The sequence below is a fragment of the Vipera ursinii genome (assembly GCF_947247035.1).
Source record: "Vipera ursinii genome assembly, chromosome: 1".
In the NCBI taxonomy this organism is placed as follows: Eukaryota; Metazoa; Chordata; class Lepidosauria; order Squamata; family Viperidae; genus Vipera; species Vipera ursinii.
The window spans coordinates 189,158,831-189,186,228 of NC_139512.1; the positions used below are offsets into that span (position 1 = coordinate 189,158,831).

The window sequence follows — 27,398 nt, forward strand, 5'->3', positions numbered from 1 at the left end:
GACCTAGGTGAAGTGAAGAGACAGGAAATACTCTGACCATGAACTTCTTTATATTAGTTTTTCTTAGAATTCAAGCCTTTGTCTACATAGCATATATTACATGTCCACAAGGTAGCAACATACAGTTTACGGGATAGAATAAATTCTTACATAGACACTATGGCTATGTAAAAAGTAACCATTAGAAATTGTTTATAATATAAGCTCTATAAAATAAAATTCCCATAAAATGCATCATGCAAAAAGTTGCCCCACTTTTCACAGCAGAGTTCCAGATAAAATCCAGAACCTGAAAATATGATTTGTAATGTAGACTAGCAATAAAAACTTCATTCTGTGTTGTAAAGCAGAGAAAGAGGTGCACAATTCAATTAAAAAAGTAACTGAACTGGCTTTCATGAGAATAAATCCTATTAATATTAATGGAACATTCCCAGGAATACATATATAGCAAACTAACTGAATCAAAGAGCAAGACCAAAAGATGCATTCAACTTCATCAAGGAAATATTATCTATCCAAGAATTATCAGACACGTACTATGGCTTTTTTCAAGCAAAGTCTTGTTATTCATATCTGATATCATACATCATCAGTTCTCTTGTTCTACAGTTTAAGAAAATGCTGATTAAGCATCTACCATGTCTAGCAATGCAGACATGTGGAATTCACAAGCTATTTCTTCTTCTTTATTAACTTTAATCAGTTGTTTCAGGGATGCCAGTCTGCCGAATAAAGAGGTATCTCTGTCTCTCTTTTCTGTCCCAACCTGAATAGAGAAGCAAAAACATTTTTAAAATCAAACTACATAAACAATAATGAAAAGTGACAAATACCTAGAGACCTGAACAGGATATAATGGTGTAAGAAACCTGGGCTATATATGTTGGATCAACCCAGTTAATCCTAATATTCCCAAACATGCTGAGTATTTTTTGCATTCAAACAAACGTAAGAAAAACCTATTTCAGCTGTTTTTGATGAGCACAGAAAACATGGAACTGAGGAAGCAGGAATCCTAAATCAACAATTTGTTCTATTATTATGGTTGATTGCATAATCAGCCAGATATTTAGACTGGATTTGGCAAAGACAGAGATTGATGTTTAATAATATTAAAGCTATTCTTGCAGGATGTTATTATTATAGTTGGTCACACAATTAACCAGATGTTAAAAGTGGATGTGGCATTTTTATCCATCTACAGAGTCCTTCCCAAGAACCTGGGATAGGCAGAAGTGAATGTTTTATGGTGTTAAAGGTATTGCCACAGGATGTAAGCTGTTCCAATTTAAACTGCCTTTTGCAATTGACTGATGGTGATTTTTCCAATGCCAATAGTGTTTAAATGATGTTCCAGTTCTTTTCGAAATGCACTCAAGGTGCCTATTACTATTGGTATTATCTTTGCTTTCTTTTGCCACAGTCATTCATCCATCCTAAAATGCTATTAATATTGACTATGTTATATTAATATTAATTACATACTACAATGCTCATTAATACTACATAAATGTTAGTTCAATGAAATCTGCATGAAATAATACAATACATCAAGACCTAAACATTACAATAAAGGACCCTAAGTAGTAGAGAATGCCAACATTTGAGTCAACCACCATACCTTTTTTCACATTGCCATACCCTGTATTAGTGTAATGCCTAAATAAGATTTTAACTGGATACTGAGCTTGATCAAATGCCTAAAATAAATCATGTTTGGATTAGGGAAATACATTAAAATTACTATGAATAGTGAGGTCAAAAAGATTAAGACAGATTGTGGCGACATCCTATCCTTTTTAATGTGTGTGAAACACCAATTCGTATAAAACGTGTGGGACATCAATTGTTATGCTGCTATGGCTATCTTGACATTTTACTCTGCCTGTGGATGTGCTAACTACTATATAATATAAGCTATCATAAAAAAATGCAATTCTATTTCTAGAATATAGAAATGTGCTTGGACTCAAAACTTAAGAGAGAATTTTTATAAAATGTTTTATAGGTGGCATTTAGACCCTAAAAAATTAGCAAGTATGTATCCGAACTGCCAGCCCAAATGTTGGAGGTGTGGTTGTGAGGATGCAACGTATTTTCATATATGGTGGACTTGTAAAAAGGTTAAAGCTTTTTGGATTAAAATTTTGGGGAATATGCAAAAGATATTTAAGAAAAGGATAAAGTTTTCCCTGCAATTGTTTTTATTGGGTATTATTACAGATACTACTGTTATAGATACAAAGTTGATGTTGAATTTAATTACGGCAGCGAGACTTTTAGTAGCACAATAGTGGAAGAAGGAAGAACTGCCGACTATAGAAGAGTGGACTTTGAAAGTTTCTAACTTGGCGGAAATGGCAAAGATTTCAGCATATTTGAAAGATCAATCGCAACAGAGATACATTGTGGAATGGAGAAGATAGATTGAATATATTCAGAATAAATATGGGACTAAAAAGTATCATTTAGCATTTGAATAAGTAGCAGATTTTTATGACGTATAATTAGTTAGTAGTTATTTTATTAATATTTTGACTATGGAGAGTTAAAGTGTGATAGAATTTAATGTTTTATTATTGTTGTTAGCATATTTTAGATTATGCTTGTTTGTATTATACCCTGTATTCAACTCTGGGAAGTCGGGGAGGGGGGAGGGGGGGTTGGGGAGAGGAGAAGGGGAGGAGGGGGCTTTTTGTATTCCAAAATGTATTGTAAAACTTTTCAATAAAAAAAAGAAATGTCCTTGGATTGTGCCACAATTTTATATGTTTTTATATTATGTTGATTCTGCCTGAGTTATAATCCCACATCTTTCCCAAATGAGTCAACCATCAAGTATTAATTGACAAGAACAGCACTATGGATTAAATACAGTGGCTTCACCTGATCTATGAGATTGCTCTTGCAAATCACTTCCAACTCAAATCTGATGGTTTTGATGCAGCCACAAGGCCTAATCATAGCAGTTCCACTGCAAGAAATGTCCCAGGTTTACAGTTTGCTGGGGATACCTACGAAGCTTATTGGGCAGAAATTAATGTTTTTGGCTCCTTCCTGTAACTGACTTACACCAGTTCTCAAAAATAGGAAGAGTCAAAGGAAGTGAATAGAGAGTCCAATACTGCAGCCCACCACCATTATATTTTAATTTATAGGTTACCTCTGGACTTCTTGATTTTGGAATTCTGATGAATGGTTGAATAATCTGAGGCATAGATACTAGAGATTCAGGAAGATAAAGAGGCAGAGACAAGGTGTCCTGGAGTGTCTCAGAATCTTTAACTAACAACCGTTGCAGTTGTTCATCAAATCTAGACAAAACAAAATGAAACATATAAACAAAAAATTGATTGCTTCTCATGACAGTTCAACATTGGTTCAAAAAGATTAATAATGAATTTAGACCATCATCATCATCCCAAAAAGGCAAAGATCATATGACATTTAAAAATAGATATTTAAAATTTAGCATCCTACAATCTCACATTCAATGGCCAAGAATAAAAAAGAGTCCGAGAAAGGAAATTGATATGAAAGGATGCAGCAAACCTAAAAAACTGAATCACACAAACAAGGGTATGGTTTAGATTTCTCCCTCAACAAAGAAACCCAAACCAAAATGACCAATGAATTGGCAATAAAAGCCTACACCATATATCAAATAACTCTTCTTCCTTGGTGGAGCAGTGGGCTAATGCCTCCTTAAGTAACTCCAGCTGCCTGCAATTAGTGCAGGTTCGCATCCCACCAGGCTCAAAGTTGACTCAGCCTTCCATCCTTCCGAGGTAGGTAAAATGAGGACCCAGATTGTTGGGGGCAATAAGCTGACTTTGTAATAATGCTGCTGGGGGGGGGGCAAAAGCCCTAATAAGCAGGCATATACATAGAATGAAGGCTATTGCTAAGCATATTTGATTTGTGCTTAGATTGTAAGCCGCTCTGAGTCTTCGGAGAAGGGCGGGATATAAATGGGATTAAATAAAATAAAATAAAATCTATGGCTAAGCTAAGGTATTTACTGGAGTTAATCAAATTGTCATCTTTCAAATCTGTAGAAAACAGTAGGTGATGTAGCAATAGTTGGTGATGTAGCAAATGTAGCAGTGGGACTTGTTATGAAAGACCTTCAGGAGGGCTTGAGACATCTAAGTCAAGAAGATGCAAGCCAGCTTGCTACACACCAAACTTGTCTTTGGAATTAGGATGAAAGAAAACAGCATCTGTTTGTTTGACATTTTTATCTATGTTCAGTCAATGCCATCAGAAAAATCAGACTGTCTGGGATAAAAGGAGAAGATTTCAGTTTCTCCGTACAGCTGAGCCACAGTTTATTAGAAATAAATGATAGTGAGGACAATTAATCAGTGGAACAGCTTGCCTTCAGAAATCGTGGGTGCTCAATCACTGGAGATTTTTAAGAAGTGATTAGACAGTCACTTGTCTGAAATGGTATAGGTTGTCCTGCTTGAGCAGGGGGCTGGACTAGAAGACCTCCAAGGTCCCTTCCAACTCTATCCTATCCTATCCTATCCTATTCAATGTTCAATCACTGTAGAAAGAAAGAACATCCATTTCAGAGATTCTGCTGCCCAGTGGGACTACCACTAGGAACACAAGTTTTGGTAAAAGTAGCATGGAGGAATTTATGCCAAAGTGTTTTGGATAAGAATTTACAGCACTAGATGTAAATTCTATAATGTGAAATAATGCAAACGAGAAATGAGTAAGAATGTTTTTCTGGAGAATACTCTTGAATCACACATGTGAATTTCAGAGTTTGGAGAGCATTAAAAACATGGATGAAATATATTAATTCAACCACTAATCAGGACCTGATAGGATAGGAAAATACTTCTTGAGACCCACTTCTGCACATCAAACAGCTTGGGAAGGGAGTTTACTGGATCTTCTTGTGTTAATGCAGTGCAATATTTCTTGCGGTCAATAGCAAGATATAATGAGATTTGGAGACTTCCAGTTTGACATCGCTATTTTGCCCTGCTAGGGACCCTAAAAAGGGTCAAAAATTACCCCGAAGAAGCAACGGAGGGGACCCTGATCGATCGCGAAGGGGCAGCGACCCCTCTGCTGGAGCGGCCCCTCCAAACCAGTAACATTCGTGTGGCCAGTCAGAAGCTGCTGACAACAGAAGAAAAGCACTAACTAGCAATTTCTGAGCAATGTGGATGGAACGGCGTAAGACTATCCTCTCTTTATGGCCCTAACACTACTTTCCTGGAAAAAAAGAATGCCCAAAGCAAAGAATCCTCCCCGATGAGAGAGAAGGGAAGTTATTGCCCTGCTCCCTCAGGAAAAGTAAAGCGGCAAATTAATTGCTTTGGGGAAAAACAGAGGAAACTACAAGATCAATTTGGAACTAATATACAGTAAATCTATGGCTTTGAAATTTGGGGCTAAAAGTACCAGTTTGCAAAATAAGCTTGCATTTGGAAAGCTGGAAGACAGTGTCAATGACATCTAGTGGAGAATTATGGCACTACAGTTTATTATGCTTAAGGGAAACTTGGCTCAAAGCCAGATTCAGATAAGACTGTTGTTCATGAACACTTTCACTTTTGCAGACTGCAGCTGGGAAAGGGGGAAAGGGCTGCTTATCTGGGTTGGGGATCCTATTGGACTATAAAGACTACATTCAAAAACAAAATGAGTGTTCCATACTCAGCCTTAAATGGTAAAAAAATATCTTCAACACCTGTCTCCAAAGCTCCCAGCATGGTATAACAACAAGAAAATGTTAATGAATCTCAGAAAGAAATTCTTTCCATGTTGAAATCAATCCAAAAGACTATTGTTTTATTTCAGGATGAGACTAAAAATAGTGCAAATGAGATAAAAGAACAATTTTCTAACCTAAACTTACAAATCCAGATAATGACTGCAAAGAAGAAACTAAAGACCTAGAAAAGAGAAGGAAAATTAGAAGAAACTGATCCAAAGATGGAGGTCCTAAAGGAAGGAATTAACAGAGAGTTATAGGCAAATGAAAAATTAGAAGATGCAGTGATAATAATGGAAATGAAAAAGACATACCTGGCAAGATCTCAGAACACATTTGAGGATAAGGAAGAAGAGCTGATTGAATGGATGATAAAGTTGTTAGGAGAAATGTTGAATAGTGACAAACAAGAAATGAAAAGAAAAACTGAAGAAGGAGGGAGGCTGTTTTAATGAATACAAATGGGTTGAGCATTCTTCCAAAAACACTTCAACCAAATTCTTTTCCTCATTCCAAATAATATATACAAAAATAGAGGAAGAACTACTTGATGATTTAAATGTACTGACTTGGAAAGTTATTTGGCAAAGGAAGAAAGCTAGAGTAACACTGAAGAAAATTGAAGTTCTAACCTATTAGATGGGATAAGGTAAAGGTAAATGTTCCCCCACACATGCGTGCTAGTCGTTTCCGACTCTAGGGGCCGGTGCTCATCTCCATTTCAAAGCCGAAGAGCCAGCGCTTGTCTGAGGACATCTCTGTGGTCATGTGGCCAGCATGGCTAGATGCCAAAGGTGCACAGAACGCTGTTACCTTACCACCGTAGTGGTCCCTATTTTTCTACTTGAATTTTTACGTGCTTTCAAACTGCTAGGTTGGCAAAGCTGAGACAAGTAACCGCGTCCCTGAGCCACTGAGCCACCACGTCCCTACATTAGATGGGATATTATACTACTAAACAGAGGTCTGAATATGGCTAAGAAAATACATAACTGTTAGAAATAAAAGTATTATAATTGTAACTAGAATATACTTTTCATGAGATGGGAAATATGAAAATTCTAAAAGAATTTGAATAAGGGAAGCTTTTGATTACCCAAGTATAATGTATTATGAGAAAATTATAAGCGATAGAGATATTTTGAATATTGATGAGAAATTAAAATTTTAAAGCAGGAAAAACAAGATATTGATCAAATAAATTGATTTTAAGTGCAAATACAATTGAGATATATTTTGGCTAGAAAAAATATTATAAAGTGATACTATTGATATTATGTATAATACTAGAAAAATGTAATGTAGATGTCTATATTTAATTGTATATGTATTAACAGTAACAAAAATTGTATTTGCCCAGTATGGAAAAATGCATACTACCAGAAAAAGAGAGGACCAAGGAAGCACTGGATGGTGTAGTATTAGAACTAGACTGAGAAAGTTAATATGTACCAATGAATTATTAATAGACCCAGACAACACATTGCTTATTAAGTACTTATGATTGTAAAATTAGAAAATTAATAAAACATTTATAAAAAAAATATACTGAGATTCTGTTCTCTAAATCTCAATTATACTTGGCAGTATTTAATTATAGTTGGCAGGATCAAGTTACAAAACTAGTTAAACTGCATTAACTGAAAGAAATCAGCCCACAGGAAATACTGCTAATGAAGCAACTGCTGAGAATTGTGGCTAAATGAAATCTCGGCCAAAGGAGAAATGGGACTCTCCCTCGTTCTTTGAAAAGTAAAGGCTGGTGAAGGGGGAACCTGCTTTCACACTTGCAAGATTCAATTACTCTGAACCTTACAACAAAAGTAGTATTGGTATTCATGGCTTTGATTTCCTGTCTGAACTATCTCGAAGAAGTGATATACACACAACTAATATTTGGAGATTTCAGAGATTTGGTCAGAAGAATTGAGGTCACCAAAAATTAAGTTTAAAAGATAAAATCTCAAGGAAAACAGAAAGTGAATTCAAATGGAAGTTTCATTAGGACTTTGAAAAAATAGTTTGAAAGAACATAATGACAGAAGTATTCAACATACTCCTCTAAGGAATTTGTAGACTTTCCAAGTCTAGTCAGGCTAGAGGGCAGTTCAATCAATAATTGCCAACTTATGCTGGATCATGGAGAAAGCTAGAGAGTTCCAGAAAAACATCTACTTCTGCTTCATTGACTATGCTAAAGCCTTTGATTGTGTGGATCATAACAAACTGTGGCAAGTTCTTAAAGAGATGGGCATACCAGACCATCTTATCTGTCTGTTGAGAAACCTATATGTGGGCCAAGAAGCAACAGTGAGAACTGGACACAGAACCACTGATTGGTTCAAAATTGGGAAAGGAGTCCGGAAAGGCTGTATACTGTCGCCCTGCCTATTTAACTTATATGCAGAGCACATCATGAGAAAGGCAGGGCTAGATGAATCAAAAGTTGGAATTAAGATTGCTGGAAGAAATATCAACAACCTAAGATATGCAGATGATACCACTCTAATGGCAGAAAGTGAAGAACTAAAGAGCCTCTTGTTGCGGGTGAAGAAGGAGAGTGCAAAAGCTGGGTTGAAACTTAACATTAAGAAAACCAAGATCATGGCATCCGGCCCTCTCAATTCCTGGCAAATAGATGGGGAACAAATGGAGGTAGTGACAGATTTTATTTTCTTGGGCTCCAAGATCACTGCAGATGGGGACTGTAGCCAAGAAATTAAAAGACGCTTGCTCCTCGGGAGCAAAGCCATGGCAAATCTAGACAGCACACTAAAAACCAGAGACATCACCCTGTCAACAAAAGTGCGTATAGTCAAGGCTATGGTCTTCCCAGTTGCAATGTATGGCAGTGAAAGCTGGACCATAAGAAAGGCTGAATGCCAAAGAATTGAGGCCTTTGAACTATGGTGCTGGAGAAGACTCCTGCGAGTCCCTTGGACTGCAAGGCGATCAAACCAGTCAGTCCTAGAAGGAGATCAACCCTGACTGCTCTTTAGAAGGCGAGATCCTGAAGCTAAAACTCAAATACTTTGGCCACCTAATGAGAAGGAAGGACTCACTGGAGAAGAGCCTAATGCTGGGAAAGATTGAGGGCAGTAGAAGAAGGGGACGACAGAGAATGAGGTGGCTGGATGGAGTCACTGAAGCAGTAGGCGTGAGCTTAAATGGACTCCAGAAGATGGTAGAGGGCAGGAAGGCCTGGAGGAACGTTGTCCATAGGGTCGCGATGGGTCGGACACGACTTTGCAGCTAACAACAACAACAAAGTATGTTAAGTCTGAGCCTCATGTTTAACCCACTAGGTAGGGGAAATATCTATGCCTGTGGAATCAAACTATATTACACCTGTACCATTGGAAAATGGGCTGTTAGGTATTTCATAAATTTGGTTGAGAGCTTGAAAAAGAAATCCAACCTGGAACTAAGAAGTTTCCTGACAGCAAGAACAATTAATCAGTGAAACAGCTTGCTTTCCAGAGTTGTGGGTGCTCTATTGCTGGAGATTTTCAAGAAAATATTGGACATCTATTTATCCATGATGATACATGGTCTCCTGCCTTGGGCAGGGTGTTGAACTAGAAGACCTCCAAGGTCCCTTCCAGCCCTATGATTCTATGTTTCCATGTTTTTTCTAGATTTTTTAATTCTACCTTTATCCTATTTTTTTTACAAATAACGTGTCAACAAAAACATACACAACATTCTTCCTCCTATTTTCCCCACCCAAGAATCCTGTGGGAGACTGACTGGCCCAAAGCTACCCAGAAAGCTTTCATGCTTAAGGCAGGACTAAAATTCAGAGTTTCCTGTTTGTCACAAGAGTCTTGATATTCTTGTGATTTATAAATCTCTTAAGTGTGGGAATGTTGGTAAGGCAGTTTGAACCTCACTGTAGACCCAAAGTTCTAGGAGGAACTGTGCAACTCGATGTCAGTTTTCAGGTGTACATATATTACCATTTGTTGGGTATCTGATAACCTGAAAAGATGCAGATTGGTATACCTTTCTTTCTCTGTAACTGTAACTCTCTTAAGATTTATTCCATAAAATATTTTTTTGCATTTCACCAAGGGTTGAACCTATTATTTTAAATGAAAAATATGCAGTAGTCTAGCTGGGAATACCCTATGATGACAAATATACGACCACTGATGAAAAAGAAGTTCAACATATTATTATAGCCCTCAAGTCTAGGTAACTGAGACTGTAATTTATTTGTTTCTCCTCTGGCCATAGCCCCGAGACTGGGGTACTGGTTACACTATCTGATGAACTGAGATAATGCTTTGGTAGAGAATTTAAAATAAAACCCCTATCTTATTTCACTTTCTATTTTGCATATACAACCTGTTTCCATTTAATCCAACTAATACCTCACACAGCCAGCACAGACTATTTGTATGAACCCTTTTCACACTTTTCTAATATATATTTTCTCCTTTATCATCTTTCTCAACTTTCCTTCTTCCTTTCGTATTATTCTTCCCTTATTCCTCTTGTAATATTATGTGTTGATTGATTTGATTTGCTGCCTCCCAACTCTAGGTAACTAGAATATCAGAACTATAATTAAATGAATGAAAACTGAATCCCATCATTTTATGTTTTTTTCTGTTCTTTCTACCCACTTAGTACTTCTTAGTACTTCTCAACATTTGTACAGAAAGAAATCTTACCTCTTGCTCTCTGCTTTCTCCAACTGTAGCTTAACAGACAGGCACTCTGGCAGAAGATCTGCTTCTGAAACTGCCAGTGTGAGATCTCTACCAGAAATATTGAGTTCCTTGTTGTTTTTAATTTCTTGGCTGACACAATGTTCAGTTGGAGATAATAAAGGAGAATACAATTTTGCCGTAGTCTTTAATTTAGACCTAGAAGGCAGAAAAACATAGCTGCTGTTGTTGTTGCTATTATTATTATTATTATTATTATTATTATTATTATTATTATTATTATTATTATTATTATTATTATTTATTGCTGCTGCTGCTGTTGTTATTAAACTGTGTATGCCATCCAACTCCCAAAGTCTCTGGGCAGCTCACAAGTAAAAACATTTAAAAAGAGAGAGAGAGAACAAAATAAAATAATAAAGGCCTTTGACTGCGAAAGGCAGGCCGGAGCTCCATTCTCAGCTGTGGAACGAAGCTGCTCCTTCAGCCCCAGAAGAAGTGGGCCGGCTGAGCGGGGCTGTCGGTGTTACCGCTGTGAGGTGAGTAGAAAAGACACCCCACCCCACCCCGAAAATAAGATCTGGTGCCTCTTTTGGAGGGAAAAAAATAAGGCCGGGTCTTATTTTTGGGGAAACATGGTAAGACAATATCAGTGATGGCTGATAACAATATTGAGATCTTAAATATGAAAACAGGAAAGACCTTTGCCTTGCAAGGAAGTAATAGGCAGTAGAGAGAAAGCAGAGCTGCTTAACTCATTCTTTGCATCAGTCTTTACACAAAATGTATTTGAGGGGCTGCCACAAAGAAGAGGGAGTCGACTTATATTTTCTCCAAAATCCTCTCTGTGGCTCTCCACACTACGTTAATTTCAGAGAAAAATTGGAGAGATAATACAGGTAGTCCTTGACTTACAATCACCCCCAAAGCATGTTTCCACCTCCGTGTTTGACAATGGGGATGGTGTTCTTGGGGTCACAGGCAGCATTACTCCTCCTCCAAACACGGTGAATTGAGTTGATGCCAAAGAGCTTGATTTTGGTCTCATCTGATCACAACACTTTCACCCAGTTCTCCTCTGAATCATTCAGATGTTCACTGGCAAACTTCAGATGGGCCTGTACATGTGCTTTCTTGAGCAGGGGGACCTTGCAGGCGCTGCAGGATTTCAGTCCTTCACATGTAGTTCTGGACTGATTCCTCACTGTTCTCATGATCACTGATCATCACAAAGCGCGACCAATGCCATTTCTCTCCCATATCTAGGCCTGAATCCTGACTAGTATGTATGGAGTCTACATAATCTGTTTCTTCCAGAAACCTCTGGAGCTGCCGCACAACCACCTTCTCAACAACCTTCCCCAGAAAGGGAAGATTGGAGACAGTCAGAAATTAACCAAAAGGGTGGAATCCAGAGATGGCTTCTTGAGAAAAGGGTGGACCAAAGCTTCCTTAAAGTGCTGGAGCACTACCCCCTCCTGTAAGGAAGCATTAATCACTGCTAGAGTCCACCCGCACATCACCTCCCAGGAAGCTTTCACAAGATATGGATCTAAAACACAGGTGCTGGCGTGCATACTCCCTAGGATCTTGTCCACTTCCTCAGGAGCAACAGGGTCAAACCGTTCCTAGATAACAGGGCAGAATCTGCCCTAGGGGCCCCCACTGGCCGACTGATTTTGTCTTCCAGAAAATCCACAAATTCCTCAGCGTGCCCTTTCAAGTGCACCTGCCTCCTCCTTTCCCAGGAGGTCAATTATGGTGCCTTAATAATTATAATTTCAACCCCCCACTTCATAGATATTTACAAATTTTGCCCCAAAGTACATCATATTACATTTTCTTCTGTTAATACTTACTTCTGAATAAGGATATTGAATCAAGATGAAAGGAAAAGGACTCAGGGCAGTAGTAATAATAAAAAATGGCTTATTTCCAAGCCCAGCTACACTTTCTAGGATAAAAGGCAATTAAACAGAAATCTGTTGTTCATAAATACAATAGCTACACAAAAAGACAATCCTACCTTTCTTGATTTTGTTGGATCTCCTTCTGAGTTTTTAATCTGGCTTCCTCCCATGACAAAGGACAAATGAATTTTTGCAATTGTTCCTTTAAAAAATATACATGTATCTGTCCATCTTTACTAACTGCTTCTAAAAGATGCAAAAAAACACACAACCATCAGGAAATTAACAGCAAGCAGATTTTTCCAAGTTCATCACGATTTATTTATACTTATTTATGCTTATTTATTTACACTGGCCAACTCCCAGTGACTTTATTCTTAAAATGAAAATTGCATCCATTTATATAGAATGCTAACTTAACTAAGCAAGGAGACAAACAACAAATCTATGTTTCCTTTTATTTTACTATTTTCCTTTTATTTTAGTCTATGGGTTTAGTGCAGATATAGAATATGAACTGGAGAGCTTATTTGTTTAATTTTTCTACCCTATCCATCAGATTCCAAGGAAACTTTAGAATATAGGAATTAATAAAAAGTATTTAATATAATATAAAAAGTAACACAGATCTTTTCACTTAAAATGAAATTTATAAAGAAATCTGAGTACACTTAACAATTTTTAAAGAAAGAATACAGCATACTTTTTCATTTTTTCAGATTTTGTTCTTGCACTAAATAAAGTAGAAAAATTAATTAAAAAGAAATGAATAAGCTTGGAATTTTTAATGTAAGTTATTCTTTCAGAAATGTTTATTAACTGATGCTACAAACTAGTTGATTTGACTTTCTCTTAATGGCATAAATACTTGTTTTTCTCAATGTGAATCCAACTAATATTTGATATTTAAAAAAAAATATCAGCATCTGAAACAGGTTAAATCAAAAGACTGAAAACATAAAACATTTTCTTTATCAAGAAGCACAATGAGACTTTTAGAGCATAAAAGGAATGTCCCCCCCCCATGAAGCTTCCAGAGTTGCTTCTGAGATTATTTTTAAACTTGGGTGGGACTAGTAAATAATAATTAAGTTTAATATTAAATTTAAATAAGATTGTGTCTCAAGCCCATGCATTTTTATGAATATTAACCTGAGAAGAGTTTTGCGCCCGATTAACATAAGCATTTTGCAAGCAGAGGATTACTACCAAAAATGTTACCTCCAAACTGGTGGTAACACTGAAAGTTCAAGAGTAGTAGTCTTTGAAGCCCTGGTGATTTCAGTGGGAGAAACATTTGAGAGGAAAAATCCACTTTCTCCACGCCATGCACAATTTTATACATCTTGATCATGTCTCCCCAAATAATGTTTTACTAAAAAAACCAAAAATAAAACTTTTTCTAAAGTATAGGGTTCCAAAATTAACATATCAAATACAATATAAGAAGAAATCTGTAACAAAACTGAAAAATAATTACTCAAAGAATCTTTATTACCTGGTGCTACTGAAAGGTGAGGAGGGTTCCAGTCTCTCAATTTATGATTAATGCACAGTTCCAAAATATGATCCCAAGGAATTTTCCAAACAGAAGGGCCATCTTTTTCTGTGTTGGCATGCTTCTGGTCTTTCCACTTCAAGTAAGTGTTGCTCAACAAATTTTCTACCTGAGATTGGAGTATTTCCTGGGTCTGAAGAGAGCTAGCCGTTTGGGACACATACTGGAAAATCATGGCACAAACAGGAAGCCAGGGAGCTGGGAGAAGGAGAACAGAAAAACATTTATTTTACTATGCCAAATTATGGGGAAATCACAGTTCTTGTTTTACATCCCAATTTTATTCAGATAAAATGTCTACAAGAAATCTGAGAATGGTCCAGCCTTAATCAATTGTAATTCCTTCGAGACATACTAACCCATGCCTGCTTATTCAATTTTAAATCTGTATGCACATTAAAATTGTGACTGCCCTTAAATAGAGGTTCTTACCACCAAAAGGAGGAAGATCCATTTGAGGAATCTGAAAGGACAGCAAAGCCTTCTTTAGCCATGCAAGATGGCTGGGTTTGTTCCACTGGAGGTGGGGAAGCCACCTGTTGCCTCCAGCCTCTGCAAATTCAGTTACAGGCCAGGACAAATCCCTGAGATCTTCCGAAGAGGCAACTTCAGCCAAGAACTGTATCATACTGTTGTATAGCTCTATTATGATGCTAGGGTCTTGAGAGGGTAACCCAGCCATGTGTCTCTCCCACTTATCTTGGTAGAAAGCCTGGGTGAAATTATATTGAAGGCCATCTTCAAGGTATTGTATGACGGTTTGGCAGCAAAGTTTGATAGATTGTGGACACTGAGAGACCAGCCACTGTACTGCCGCAGAGAGCTGTGGTTAAAAGCAGAGACAACAAATTCACAACCTGACAAGAAAAAAGCTAAAGTGCAAATCCTGTGTCAAATCCTTCCCAGATTAAGATTCTTGCCTAGACTGAAACATTTTAGTCCAGCTCTTCTTTTGTGCTACTTTGTTATTAGATTTATATTTGTTTAAAAAGTCAAGGCACCATACAGAGCAATTCCTTCTCTCATTCCCCACTCCCAACAGCAACATTTTGAAGTAGTTGGACTGACAGAATGACTGGCTCAAGTCAGTAAGTCACCTTCCATGACTGAGGGTGGATTTCAACTTGGGTCTCCGCAATACCAGTCCAGTGGCATTAGTACTACACCATTATTTTTAGCTCTAACAAACTATTTCCTTTTTTAAAAAATGTCAACGTTTTAGCCAACCTCTTAGACTTTTCTTCCCATGAAGAATGGAACAGAAGTCAGTATGCTGACGTGATCATTTCTAATATTGTCTAGAGTATGCAATACTCTCCTTTAAACATCAAATAATCAACTACAGAAAAACAAAGTAAATCATACATCCAAGAGCAAAAATCATAAATATGTGAAGAAACAAAACTAAAAATATCAATATCATTTAAAATGTTAGTTTTCAAGAATCAGAAACAGATGACACATTTACTTCCAGGATTCTTTATGAAAATTTTTTGCTTTGTTCTAAAAAAACCCCTGATATTAAATACAATATTTAAAATGTAATCAAGAATAATGTTTTCTAATTATAACAGCTGATAGACTTGTGCAAGACAAGGGTGTTTCAGTTCCACGGACGGGTGCCTATGGAGCATCTGTCAATAATTCCTTAAAACAATTGTGATCTTTCCAGCAATCATACGGCTGCCCTTTGCTGCTGCGATGGGTTCCTGGGGAAAGACATGGTAGTTCTGAGCATGGATTAAAAACTTCATCCATAGAAAGTTCTTACCTTGATGGAACCCTGCAAATCATTGACAGTATCTGGGATTTCAACAACACTGTAGTCTGATATAAGTTTAGCTGAAATCAAGTCAGGCAACATCAAACCTTTGAAAACAAGAAGCTGCACTTTAGTCACATAATTTTAATTTAATTTTTTTTAATTTTATTTGTATATCGCCCTTCTCCCGAAGGATTCAGGGCGGTGAACAGGGCAATACAAGTTAAAAAGACAGAATACAAAAATTAAAAAAGATTAAACAAGTGCCCAGAACTCTTAGATTAAAACGCATTTAAAAGTAATAAAAACCCAACCCCCACCCATCAGGCCAGGCCAGCTTGTTCAAAAAGATAATGCAGAGAATAAAGAGGACGATCTTGAAGGAAGAGGAGTTTTACTGCCAAGGCAACAGGTAAACCCTGCTTAAACTCAGATGACGAGGGAAGGGTATGAAAATGTCTAAAACAGGCACTTCCCTAATTTGTATGATATATACAGGTACTCCTTGACTTATGACCATATTGAGGTCCAAATTTCTGTTGTAAGCAATGCAGTGGTTAAGTGAGTAGCACCCCATTTTCTGACCTTTCTTGCCATGGTTATTAAGCAAATCACTGCAGTTAAGTGAATCAGGTGGTCATTAAGTGAATCTGGCTTTCCCCCGTTGACTTTGCTTGTCAGAAGTCAGCTAGGAAAGTCACAAATGACGATCACATGATCCTGGGATTCTGCAACTATCATAAATACATGCCAATTTCCAAGCACCCAAATTCTGATCACATGACCATGGGGATGCTGCATTGGTTGTTAAGCGTGAAAAACGGTCATAGATCACTTTTTTCATTCCTGTTGTAACTTCGAACAGTCACTGAACAAATTGTTGTAAGTCAAGGAATACCTGTAAAAGAAGGAGGAAGGGAAGCACGTTTAGATTCACAAGCTCCTGTTGCCACAGCAATCTTAATAAAAATAGTTTTAGGTCATCTAGGACTGACACACAACTTCTTATCCTCCCCAGACATTTATTATTTATTTTTATTTATTTTAATTCCATTTATATCCCGCCCTTCTCCGAAGACTCAGGGCGGCTTACAAGCTTAGCAGTAGCCATCATTCTATGTATACGCCTGCTTGTTAGGGCTTTCACACCACCCTCAAGCGGCATTATTACAAAGTCAGCTTAATTGCCCCCAACAGTCTGGGTCCTCATGCACAAGAGGAAACAGGGACCCCTATACCAACAGTCTAAGCTAGGGGGTGGTAATCTTTAAAGGCTTAAAGTATATCAAATGTTTAATGTGATTAATTACATGTTTGTGTACGTTTATGTCATTTGCTCTCCCCCACATATAGACGCACGTAGAAAACTTTTCATACACTCTCATAGGTAGCTTCTCACTACATGAACTGCACTAACTTTTCCTCTGCTCAAGACAGAGAACTAGCTTCATCTGAATGAGAGCCAGAGAACTTCCTTTTCCCATTCCTAGTCCTTTGCAACCTTGAGCCCTTAACAGAACAGCAGGTAAAGGATGAAACATGAGGGCCTCAGCAGGTACTTATTTATATTTATATTTATTAAATTTTTATACCGCCCTTCTCCCGAAGGACTCAGGGCGGTGTACAGGGCAATAAATATCAAAATATGAAATACAAAAGTTAAAAAACATTAAATAATTATGCCCGATATAATACATTAGTTAAAATCCATGTTAAAACCCCAAACCCCAAACCCATCAGACCAGGCCGGCTTGTTCAAATAAATAAGTTTTTAGATCACGTCGGAAGGAGCGAAGGTCGGGGGCCATCCGCAGCTCAACCGGTAAGCGGTTCCACAGGTCTGGCGCGCCCACAGAAAACGCCCTCCCCCTGGGGGCCACCAGTCGACATTCTCTGACCGGTGGCACCCTGAGGAGGCCCTCTCTGTGGGAGCGCACTGGACGGAGGGAGGTTGACGCCGGCAGCAGGTGTTGCAGTAGGTAATCCGGACCCATGCCATGTTGGGCTTTATAGGTCATCACCAGCACCTTGAATCTCACCCGGAGGGCAACTGGAAGCCAATGCAGCTCACGGAGCAGAGGTGTAACTTATGGAGGCTTAATACTAGCCAACTCCTTTTTGAGGGGAAAATACCAACCAACATTATCATCCATTTACAAAACAATTAATCCTGAGAAGATTCGGGTCTAGCTTTCCTTGACAAAAGCCTAGATTTTCTAGAGTTCTAAATCTACAGTATTTATAAGCTAAATAAATTTGTTTCTATATAAGTGATATAAATTAGTTCAAAGTTCTTTACATACCTTCCTCTACTTCCTTTTTCACACTCTCATTTCCAAGACTAGGGACAAGGACCACAAGAGGCAGTTTTGGTTGGGAAGGTATTACTTGAAGGAGCCGTTTCAGCTGAAGTAAGGCTGAAAGCCAATATACATCTTCCTCTGCAGGATCATCACTTCTTACTTGAGGAGACAGAAGAAGGATAAGGCCTCTAGTTCCAAGTAATTCTTTCCCAGTTTCTGGGTCTTCAAGTTCAGAAGTGCCAAGTGTTCCACAAGCCACCTATACACAGGACATGGAAAACAATTTATTTCCATTTAAAGAAAGAGCAAATAAGTGCCCACCTTAAAACTCAGAAACATTCTTCAAAATCTGCAGTAAGGTTTTGTGAATAAAAGAGTTCTCAAATCATTACAGATCCAAGGATTCAGATTTTTAAGTTTCAAATTGAATTTTTTAAAAAACATTCAGATGGCAGTTTATTTTTATTTTATATTTCTAAGCCAGACATGTCAAACTCATGACGTCACGTGATGTCGCGTGACGTATCGGAACTTATTCCCATTGCCGTCAATGGGATGGGTGCGGTTTCTCCGTGACGCTCTGGCCCGCGGCCTGGCATTTTGACACCCCTGTTCTAAGCCATCCATCTCCCTCGAAGAGGGGCGCTAGTTGCTGAAATAAAGCCAGGGGCAAACTCACTGTCTTCTAGCCTCATATTTTATTAAGATTTAAACCAATGTTCCCCAACCTTAGCTACTGTATTTCTGGAAGTGTGGACTTCAACTCCTAGAATTCCACTGCCAGCATGGCCATTGATAAGAATTCTGGCAGGTGAAGTCCATACCCCTGGAAATGGCCAAGGTTGGAAGACATTGATTTAAACCCACCAGTCCTGAACTGAATCAAAATTCTCAGTGTTTCCATGGCTGTAGATCACAGGTGTCAAACTCACATCACGTGACATGGCACGATATATTGTGACTTTTTTCCCATTGTGACCAACAGGGTGGGCGCTGTTTTGGTGTGACGCATCTGGCCCACGGGCTGGCAATTTGACACCCCCTTGCTGTAGATGGACTTAAACCTGAGTTTTCCTGGTCCTTAACTATTAACCTAGATTTAGGTTCTGGTGCTTCTGTTTCTGAACCTTTCACTCTGGCACAGCTGAACTAAAAGTAACAATCAATCCACAGGCTCTGTTCAAGACCCTGTTCTCTGATTATGGATTTCATTTCTTTACCTATGTCCTCCCCTTCATGGATTACTGCCTTGTCGTGGCGAAGGGGCTTGCGTAATTCAATGAAGCTATGAGCTATGCCGTGCAGGGCCACCCAAGACGGAAAGGTCATAGCAGAGAGTTCTGACAAAACGTGATCCACTGGAGAAGGAAATGGCAAACCACTCCAGTATCTTTGCCATGAAAACCCTATGGACAGTACCAAAAGGCAAAACGATATGACGCTGGAAGATGAGCCCCTCAGGTCGGAAGGCGTCCAGTATGCTACTGGGGAAGAGCAGAGGGCTAGAACTAGTAGCACCAGAAAGAATGAAGCGACTGGGCCAAAGCCGAAAGGACGCTCAGCTGTGGATATGTCTGGTGGTGAAAGGAAAGTCCGATGCTGTAAAGATTCTTTCTCCATAGGAACCTGGAATGTAAGATCCATGAATCAAGAAAAGCTGGACGTGGTCAAACAAGAGATGACAAGACTAAACATCGACATCTTAGGTATCAGCGAACTAAAATGGACAGGAATGGGTGAATTTAATTCAGATGACCATCAGGTATACTACTGTGGGCAAGAATCCCTCAGAAGAAATGGAGTAGCCTTCATAGTCAAGAAAAAAATAGGAAAAGCAATACTGGGATACAACCCTCAAAATGACAGAATGATCTCAGTTCGAATCCAAGGCAAACCATTCAATATCACAGTAGTCCAAGTCTATGCCCCAACCACCAGTGCTGAAGAGGATGAAATTGACCGGTTCTATGAAGCCCTACAGCACCTTATAGAACTAACACCCAGAAATGATGTCCTTATCATCATGGGGGATTGGAATGCTAAAGTAGGAAGCCAAAAGATAACTGGAATAACAGGCAAGTTTGGCCTTGGAGTACAAAATGAAGCAGGGCACAGGCTGATAGAATTTTGTCAAGAGAATACGATGGTCATAGCAAACACTCTTTTCCAACAACCCAAGAGACGGCTTTACACATGGACATCACCAGACGGTCAACACAGAAATCAGATTGACTATATGCTCTGCAGCCAAAGATGGAGAAGCTCTATACAGTCAGTAAAAACAAGACCAGGAGCTGACTGTGGCTCAGACCATGAGCTTCTTGTTGCAAAGTTTAGGCTTAAATTAAAGAAAGTAGGGAAAAGTGCTAGGCCAGTCAGGTATGAATTAAATCATATCCCTGTTCAATATACAGTAGAGGTGACAAATAGATTTAAGGAATTAGATCTGATAGACAGAGTGCCTGAAGAACTATGGACAGAGGTTCGCAACATTGTACAACAGGTAGCAACCAAAACCATCCCAAAGAAAAAGAAATGCAAGAAAGCAAAATGGCTGTCTGAGGAAGCTTTGCAAATAGCTGAGGAAAGGAGGGAAGCGAAAGGCAAGGGAGAAAAAGAAAGATATGCCCAATTAAATGCAGAATTCCAAAGAATAGCTAGAAGAGATAAGAATGCCTTCTTAAATGAACAATGCAAAGAAATAGAAAAAAACAATAGAATAGGGAGGACCAGAGATCTTTTCAAGAAAATTGGAGAGATGAAGGGAACGTTTCATGCAAAAATGGGCATGATAAAGGACCAAAATGGCAGGGACCTAACAGAGGCAGAAGAGATTAAGAAGAGGTGGCAAAATTACACAGAAGAACTATACAAGAATGAGCTTAATGTCCCTGATAATCACAATGAGGTGGTCACTGAGCTCGAGCCAGACATCCTAGAATGTGAAGTGAAGTGGGCCTTAGAAAAGCTGAGCAACAACAAAGCTAGTGGAGGTGACAGTATTCCAGCTGAGCTATTCAAAATCTTAAAAGACGATGCAGTAAAAGTGCTACACTCAATTTCCCAGCAAATTTGGAAAACTCAACAGTGGCCACAGGATTGGAAAAGATCAGTTTACATTCCAATTCCAAAGAAAGGCAGTGCCAAAGAATGTTCAAACTATCGCACCATTGCACTCATTTCTCATGCTAGTAAAGTTATGCTTAAAATTCTACAAGCTAGACTCCAGCAGTATGTGGATCGAGAACTACCAGAAGTACAGGCAGGATTTCGAAGAGGCAGAGGAACTAGAGATCAAATTGCTAACATACGCTGGATCATGGAGAAAGCTAGAGAGTTCCAGAAAAACATCTACTTCTGCTTCATTGACTATGCTAAAGCCTTTGATTGTGTGGATCATAACAAACTCTGGCAAGTCCTTAAAGAGATGGGCATACCAGACCATCTTATTTGTCTCTTGAGAAACCTATATGCAGGCCAAGAAGCAACAGTGAGAACTGGACACGAAACCACTGATTGGTTCAAAATTGGGAAAGGAGTCCGGCAAGGCTGTATACTGTCGCCTTGCCTATTTAACTTATATGCAGAGCACATCATGAGAAAGGCAGGGCTAGATGAATCAAAAGTTGGAATTAAGATTGCCGGAAGAAACATCAACAACCTAAGATATGCAGATGATACCACTCTAATGGCAGAAAGTGAAGAGGAACTAAAGAGCCTCTTGTTGCGAGTGAAGAAGGAGAGTGCAAAACTTGGGTTGAAACTAAACATTAAGAAAACCAAGATCATGGCATCTGGCCCTCTCAATTCCTGGCAAATAGATGGGGTAGAAATGGAGGTAGTGACAGATTTTATTTTCCTGGGCTCCAAGATCACTGCAGATGGGGACTGTAGCCAAGAAATTAAAAGACGCTTGCTCCTGGGGAGGAAAGCCATGGCAAATCTAGACAGCACACTAAAAAGCAGAGACATCACCCTGTCAACAAAAGTGCGTATAGTCAAGGCTATGGTCTTCCCAGTTGCAATGTATGGCAGTGAAAGCTGGACCATAAGAAAGGCTGAGCGCCAAAGAATTGAAGCCTTTGAACTATGGTGCTGGAGAAGACTCCTGCGAGTCCCTTGGACTGCAAGGCGATCAAACCGGTCAGTCCTAGAGGAGATCAACCCTGACTGCTCTTTAGAAGGCCAGATCCTGAAGCTAAAACTCAAATACTTTGGCCATCTAATGAGAAGGAAGGACTCACTGGAGAAGAGCCTAATGCTGGGAAAGATTGAGGGCAATAGAAGAAGGGGACGACAGAGAATGAGGTGGCTGGATGGAGTCACTGAAGCAGTAGGCGTGAGCTTAAATGGACTCCAGAAAATGGTAGAGGACAGGAAGGCCTGGAGGAACATTGTCCATAGGGTCGCGATGGGTTGGACACGACTTCGCAACTAACAACAACAACAACAACCTATGTCCTGCCTTGCCATAATTTTTGAATTACTATAGCTACTTGGAGTACGGAAGGATACTGCCCTTGCTCAAAACAGAACAGCAGTATGTTTTATACTATCTGTTAAGACTGCAGCATCAGAAAATTATCACTTGAACAGACCTTTATGCATACACTAAGACAAGTTTCTTGATCTTCTCGTGCCTGGAGAGATGTATGCAGTGCAAGTGTCTGAATTCTGCTGTTTGCCTGAGATGCAGATTCCTTTTCATTTCTGTTGATTTGAAATTTAGCTTTCAACCATTCCATTAGAATCCTATAACCAGAAAAGAAATATTCAAAACTGCAACACATATTTGATTCCTAGCACTATGTCCAATTAAAATATTTGTTATTATACAATAAAACATTAATTTATCAAAGATTATAATGAAGACATATTTACTTAATATTAGTTAAACTTTGAACCTTACCTGGACTATTCATAGTTCTATCCACATGTAGGGAGATTTCCTCCTAAATACACTGTGTGCACAATTATTAGGCAAGTTATTTTGACCATATCATCGTCGTGCATATTTTCCACCTCCAAGCTGCTTAGTGGATATGAACTTATCAGGTGATGTCTATTTGTGTAATGAGGGAGGGTGTGGCCTAAGGAGATCAACACCTTATATCAAGGTGTGCATAATTATTAGGCAACTTCTCCTCAGGCAAAATGGGCCAAGAGATTTAACTGACTCTGAATAGTCAAAATTATAAAAACTCTTTCAGAGGAATGCAGCATTCCTGAAATTGCTAAGATATTGGGGCATGATCACAGAACCATCAAACATTTTGTTGCAAATAGTCAACAAGAAATGTGTTGAGAAAAAAAGACATACATTAACTGCCAAAGATTTGAGAAGAATCAAACGTGAAGCTACCAGGAAGCCATTATCCTCCAGTGCTGTCATATTCCAGAACTGCAAACTCCCTGGAGTGCCCAGAAGTACAAGGTGTTCAGTGCTCAGAGATGTGGCCAAGGTAAGGAAGGCTGAAACCCGACCATCACTGAACAAGATAAGTTGAAATGGCAAGACTGGGTCAAGAAATATCTGAAGACAGATTTTTCAAAGGTTTTATGGACTGATGAGATGACAGACCAGATGGATGGGCCTGCGGCTGGATCAGTAATGGACAGAGCTCCACTTCGACTCAGACACCAGCAAGGTGGAGGTGGGGTACTGGTATGGGCTGGTATTATTAAAGATGAGCTAGTTGGACCTTTTCGGGTTGAAGATGGACTCAAAATCAACTCCCAAACCTACTGCAGTTTTTAGAAGACACTTTCTTCAAACAGTGGTACAGGAAAAATGCTGCATCTTTCAAGAAGACCATGATCTTTATGCAGGACAATGCTCCATCACATGCATCAAAGTATTCCACTGCGTGGCTAACCGAAAAGGCCTCAAAGATAAAAGTATAATGACATGGGTCCCTTCTTCACCTAAACCCTATAGAGAACTTGTGGGCCCTTCTTAAATGAGAGATTTACGGTGAAGTAAAACAGTACAGCATTTTGAACAGTGTCATTTTTTTGTAATGTCAGAAATGCTCATTTATACATTTTGAGGTTTATTAGTCTCACTTTAATAGATGCAAATAAACAAGTTGGGCAATTTTTCATTTTTTTATTTAGTTGCATAATAATTCTGCACACTAATTGTTGTTAGTTGCAAAGTCATGTCCAACCCATTGCGACCCCATGGACAACATTCCACCAGGCCTTCCTGTCCTCTACCATCTTCTGGAGTCCATTTAAGCTCACGCCTACTGCTTTAGTGACTCCATCCAGCCACCTCATTCTCTGTCGTCCCCTTCTTCTACTGCCCTCAATCTTTCCCAGCATTAGGCTCTTCTCCAGTGAGTCCTTCCTTCTCATTAGGTGGCCAAAGTATTTGAGTTTTAGCTTCAGGATCTGGCCTTCTAAAGAGCAGTCAGGGTTGATCTCCTCTAGGACTGACCGGTTTGATCGTCTTGCAGTCCAAGGGACTCGCAGGAGTCTTCTCCAGCACCATAGTTCAAAGGCTTCAATTCTTTGGCGCTCAGCCTTTCTTATGGTCCAGCTTTCACTGCCATACATTGCAACTGGGAAGACCATAGCCTTGACTATACGCACTTTTGTTGACAGGGTGATGTCTCTGGGTTTTAGTGTGCTGTCTACATTTGCCATGGCTTACCTCCCCAGGAGCGTCTTTTAATTTCTTGGCTGCAGTCTCCATCTGCAATGATCTTGGAGCCCAGGAAAATAAAATCTGTCACTACCTCCATTTCTTCCCCATCTATTTGCCAGGAATTGAGAGGGTCGGATTCCATGATCTTGGTTTTCTTAAAGTTAAGTTTCAGGGCAACTTTTGCACTCTCCTTCTTCACCCGCAACAAGGCTCTTTAGTTCCTCTTCACTTTCTGCCATTAGAATAGTATCATCTGCATATCTTAGGTTGTTGTTAATAGTTGATAATAGTTCCCCAATAATTGTGCATACACAGATATTCTGCTACGAAAGCCAAAACTTTACTTTTTCTTTCTTAAATATTCAGGTTTCAGGTTTATTAACATTTTGGATTGACTGAGAACAAACACTGTAGTTCTTCAATAAGAAAATTAATCTTCCAAAATACATCTTGCCTAATAATTGTGCGCAACAGTGTATATTTTTTTGTATTATAGCAAAATCTTAAGGCAGAGGTCTTCAAACTTGGCCCTTTTATGACTTGTGGACTTCAACTCCCAGAATTCCTCAACCATGCATGCTAGTTGAGGAATTCTGGGAGTTGAAGTCCACAAGTCAAAAAAGGGCCAAGTTTGAAGACCCCTGGGCTTTCCCAAGCTTGTTTATAGTTGTTTATAGTTGTCACATTCTGTTGTTAAACAAAATATATATAACATGATTTGCAGTTGCAAGATGTGTTTTCTCTGCTGTATTTTGTATTTTTGTGTATTTTTTGCATTTTCTCCATCATTTCTTCATTTTCTGAAGTTTTATTTGATTAAAAAGTCTAATCCCATACATGCTTATGCTGAGAGAAAAAAAATCTCCTTTAATGTGACTTAAAGAATCCTAACCTAACCAACCATTTTGTATTACTTGACTTGATTCTATATATGGTATAAAGATACCATAGTGGCATAGCCTTTAATTTTCTAGTCTGAGAGTTTTGTGCTAAGGAGAAAAGATTAGAAAGGAAGCATTTTGCTGTTATTATAGAGAAGAAAAAAAGTGCAGTATATAGAGAGAAGCCCACAGTCAAAGATAAGCTCACTGGGATATCTTCACCTACAGCAATAATAAGCCACCTTTAATGCAGTTGTTGAAGTTTATTTATATAAAACTGATAGCACTATTTAACCTACTGGCTATCCAGAGGCAACTGTCTACATTGGCTAGTGACTGGCCTCTAAGTTATAATCTTCTCCTCCCTGCTATATTTACAAAGCAGGAACTGTATTCAAGAGCTAGCCTGCAAACTGTAAACATGCAAAAGGCAGTTCACTTTTCCAGGCCACAATGATTTTGTCCTAGAAAACTTCTCTAGATTTTATGCAGAAAATGTTTTTCCAAAAATAATCTGCTCCTGCCATTCTAATTTAGGAGCACATAACCTGAAGAGTTTAATCCAGCGATGCACAACAATTTGGAGTATAGCCTCCACAACCCCTCCAAAATTTACCATCTAAAGGTAATGTTCAATGTGATAACATTAGGATAATATTAAATATATGGGAGGAAAATAATATCCTTAATTGAGCTTAATTTTCACTGAATGTAAATATAAAATAAATATGACTTACTTTTTGAATCTGTCCCCTAGATTCAAAGGTGAAATGAGGATATGAAAAATTTGAGCCCTAGTGTTGGGCAAGCCATCCCTAGTGGAGACCAGACAGTATAATACCTCTTCCTGTTTGGAAGACAGGAGTCAATAGGGGGAATTAGCCTCCAAATAGTAACGATTTTTCTCCTGATAGGAAAACAATAGGCAAGGGGGAAAAAGCACACGTGCTTGCTTCCTGCAGCAAATGAAAAAGCTCTTCTCAGCTGATAGCAGAGCTCTGAGGAACTGAAAATGTGGCAAATGGGCCAAATAAGTGAGAAATTAGTAAGCAGTTGAAAGAAATAGCAAAAGAGGTTTTAAAAGCCCAACAAAACTTGTCCTAGAAGACTGAAGTTATGAACAATGTACTTAGGAGCATGTTTAGATAAGTTCTTGCATGTTTAGATAACAACAAATTCTTACTACCAAGATAATCCTGAGAATCAATCCTGAGAACTACACAATCAACACACTGAGAACTGCACAATCAACACACTGACTCTCTTGCACTGTCTCAATTCAAGCAGTACCTGCTGGGATCTTCTACAGGATAATCATCATAACTTGGCAACACCAGCAGCGCTTTCCAAAAGATCTTTTCTTGTTGCATAGGAATGTTTTCAGCAATTAATGATGGTAGATCTAAAGGACTCCATGCTGCATCTCTAAGACACACAACATAATATTAAAATATGTAACCATGTTCATTGTAGATTATATTTTCTAAAGAGTGTTTCAGGAAACAGTAGACTACTTTAAACCAATGCCACTTAAAATTAAGATGATTGTTGTAGCAGCTATTAAATTAATAGATAGGCTGTTCTGCAGACAAGTTTTCAAGGGATTTATTTTGGATTTATGTTCTTTATTATTAAAGAAAATAAAGAACAATAAACACAAAATCCTTGAAAACATGTTTCCAGAACAAGCCAATCTATTAATTTAACAGCTGCTACAACAATCATCTTAATGGTTTAATAAACATAACAGTTAAAACATACTAGTTAATAACTTTTTTCTAAAAATATACTCCAAAGCCTTAGGGCAAGGGTCTTCAAACTTGGCCCTTTTAGGACTTGTGGACTTCAACTCCCAGAATTTCTCAGTCAGCCATGCTGGCTGAGGAATTCTGGGAGTTGAAGTCCACAAGTTA

At 38.6% G+C, this 27,398-nt stretch overlaps 1 protein-coding gene across 3 annotated transcripts in view; it reads right to left on the minus strand.

The window, feature by feature from the left end:
* Positions 1 to 27,398, minus strand: part of MCM3AP (minichromosome maintenance complex component 3 associated protein) — an 83,078-nt gene that overhangs the window by 915 nt on the left and 54,765 nt on the right. The window contains exons 20-29 of one of the 3 annotated variants that reach the window (XR_014492482.1): positions 26,776 to 26,910; positions 22,551 to 22,704; positions 17,953 to 18,211; positions 15,659 to 15,756; positions 14,320 to 14,710; positions 13,828 to 14,085; positions 12,446 to 12,575; positions 10,423 to 10,617; positions 3,167 to 3,317; positions 541 to 769 (exon numbers count right to left, since the gene is read on the minus strand). Coding sequence is in view for 1 of the 3 variants with exons in the window: in XM_083362316.1 (XP_083218442.1) it covers positions 641 to 769; positions 3,167 to 3,317; positions 10,423 to 10,617; positions 12,446 to 12,575; positions 13,828 to 14,085; positions 14,320 to 14,710; positions 15,659 to 15,756; positions 17,953 to 18,211; positions 22,551 to 22,704; positions 26,776 to 26,910 (1,900 nt within the window). In the remaining 2 variants the exon portion in view is untranslated. Of the gene's footprint in view, positions 1 to 3; positions 770 to 3,166; positions 3,318 to 10,422; positions 10,618 to 12,445; positions 12,576 to 13,827; positions 14,086 to 14,319; positions 14,711 to 15,658; positions 15,757 to 17,952; positions 18,212 to 22,550; positions 22,705 to 26,775; positions 26,911 to 27,398 lie in introns of all 3 variants that reach the window. The other 2 variants (XR_014492483.1, XM_083362316.1) reach the window with 2 other exon arrangements.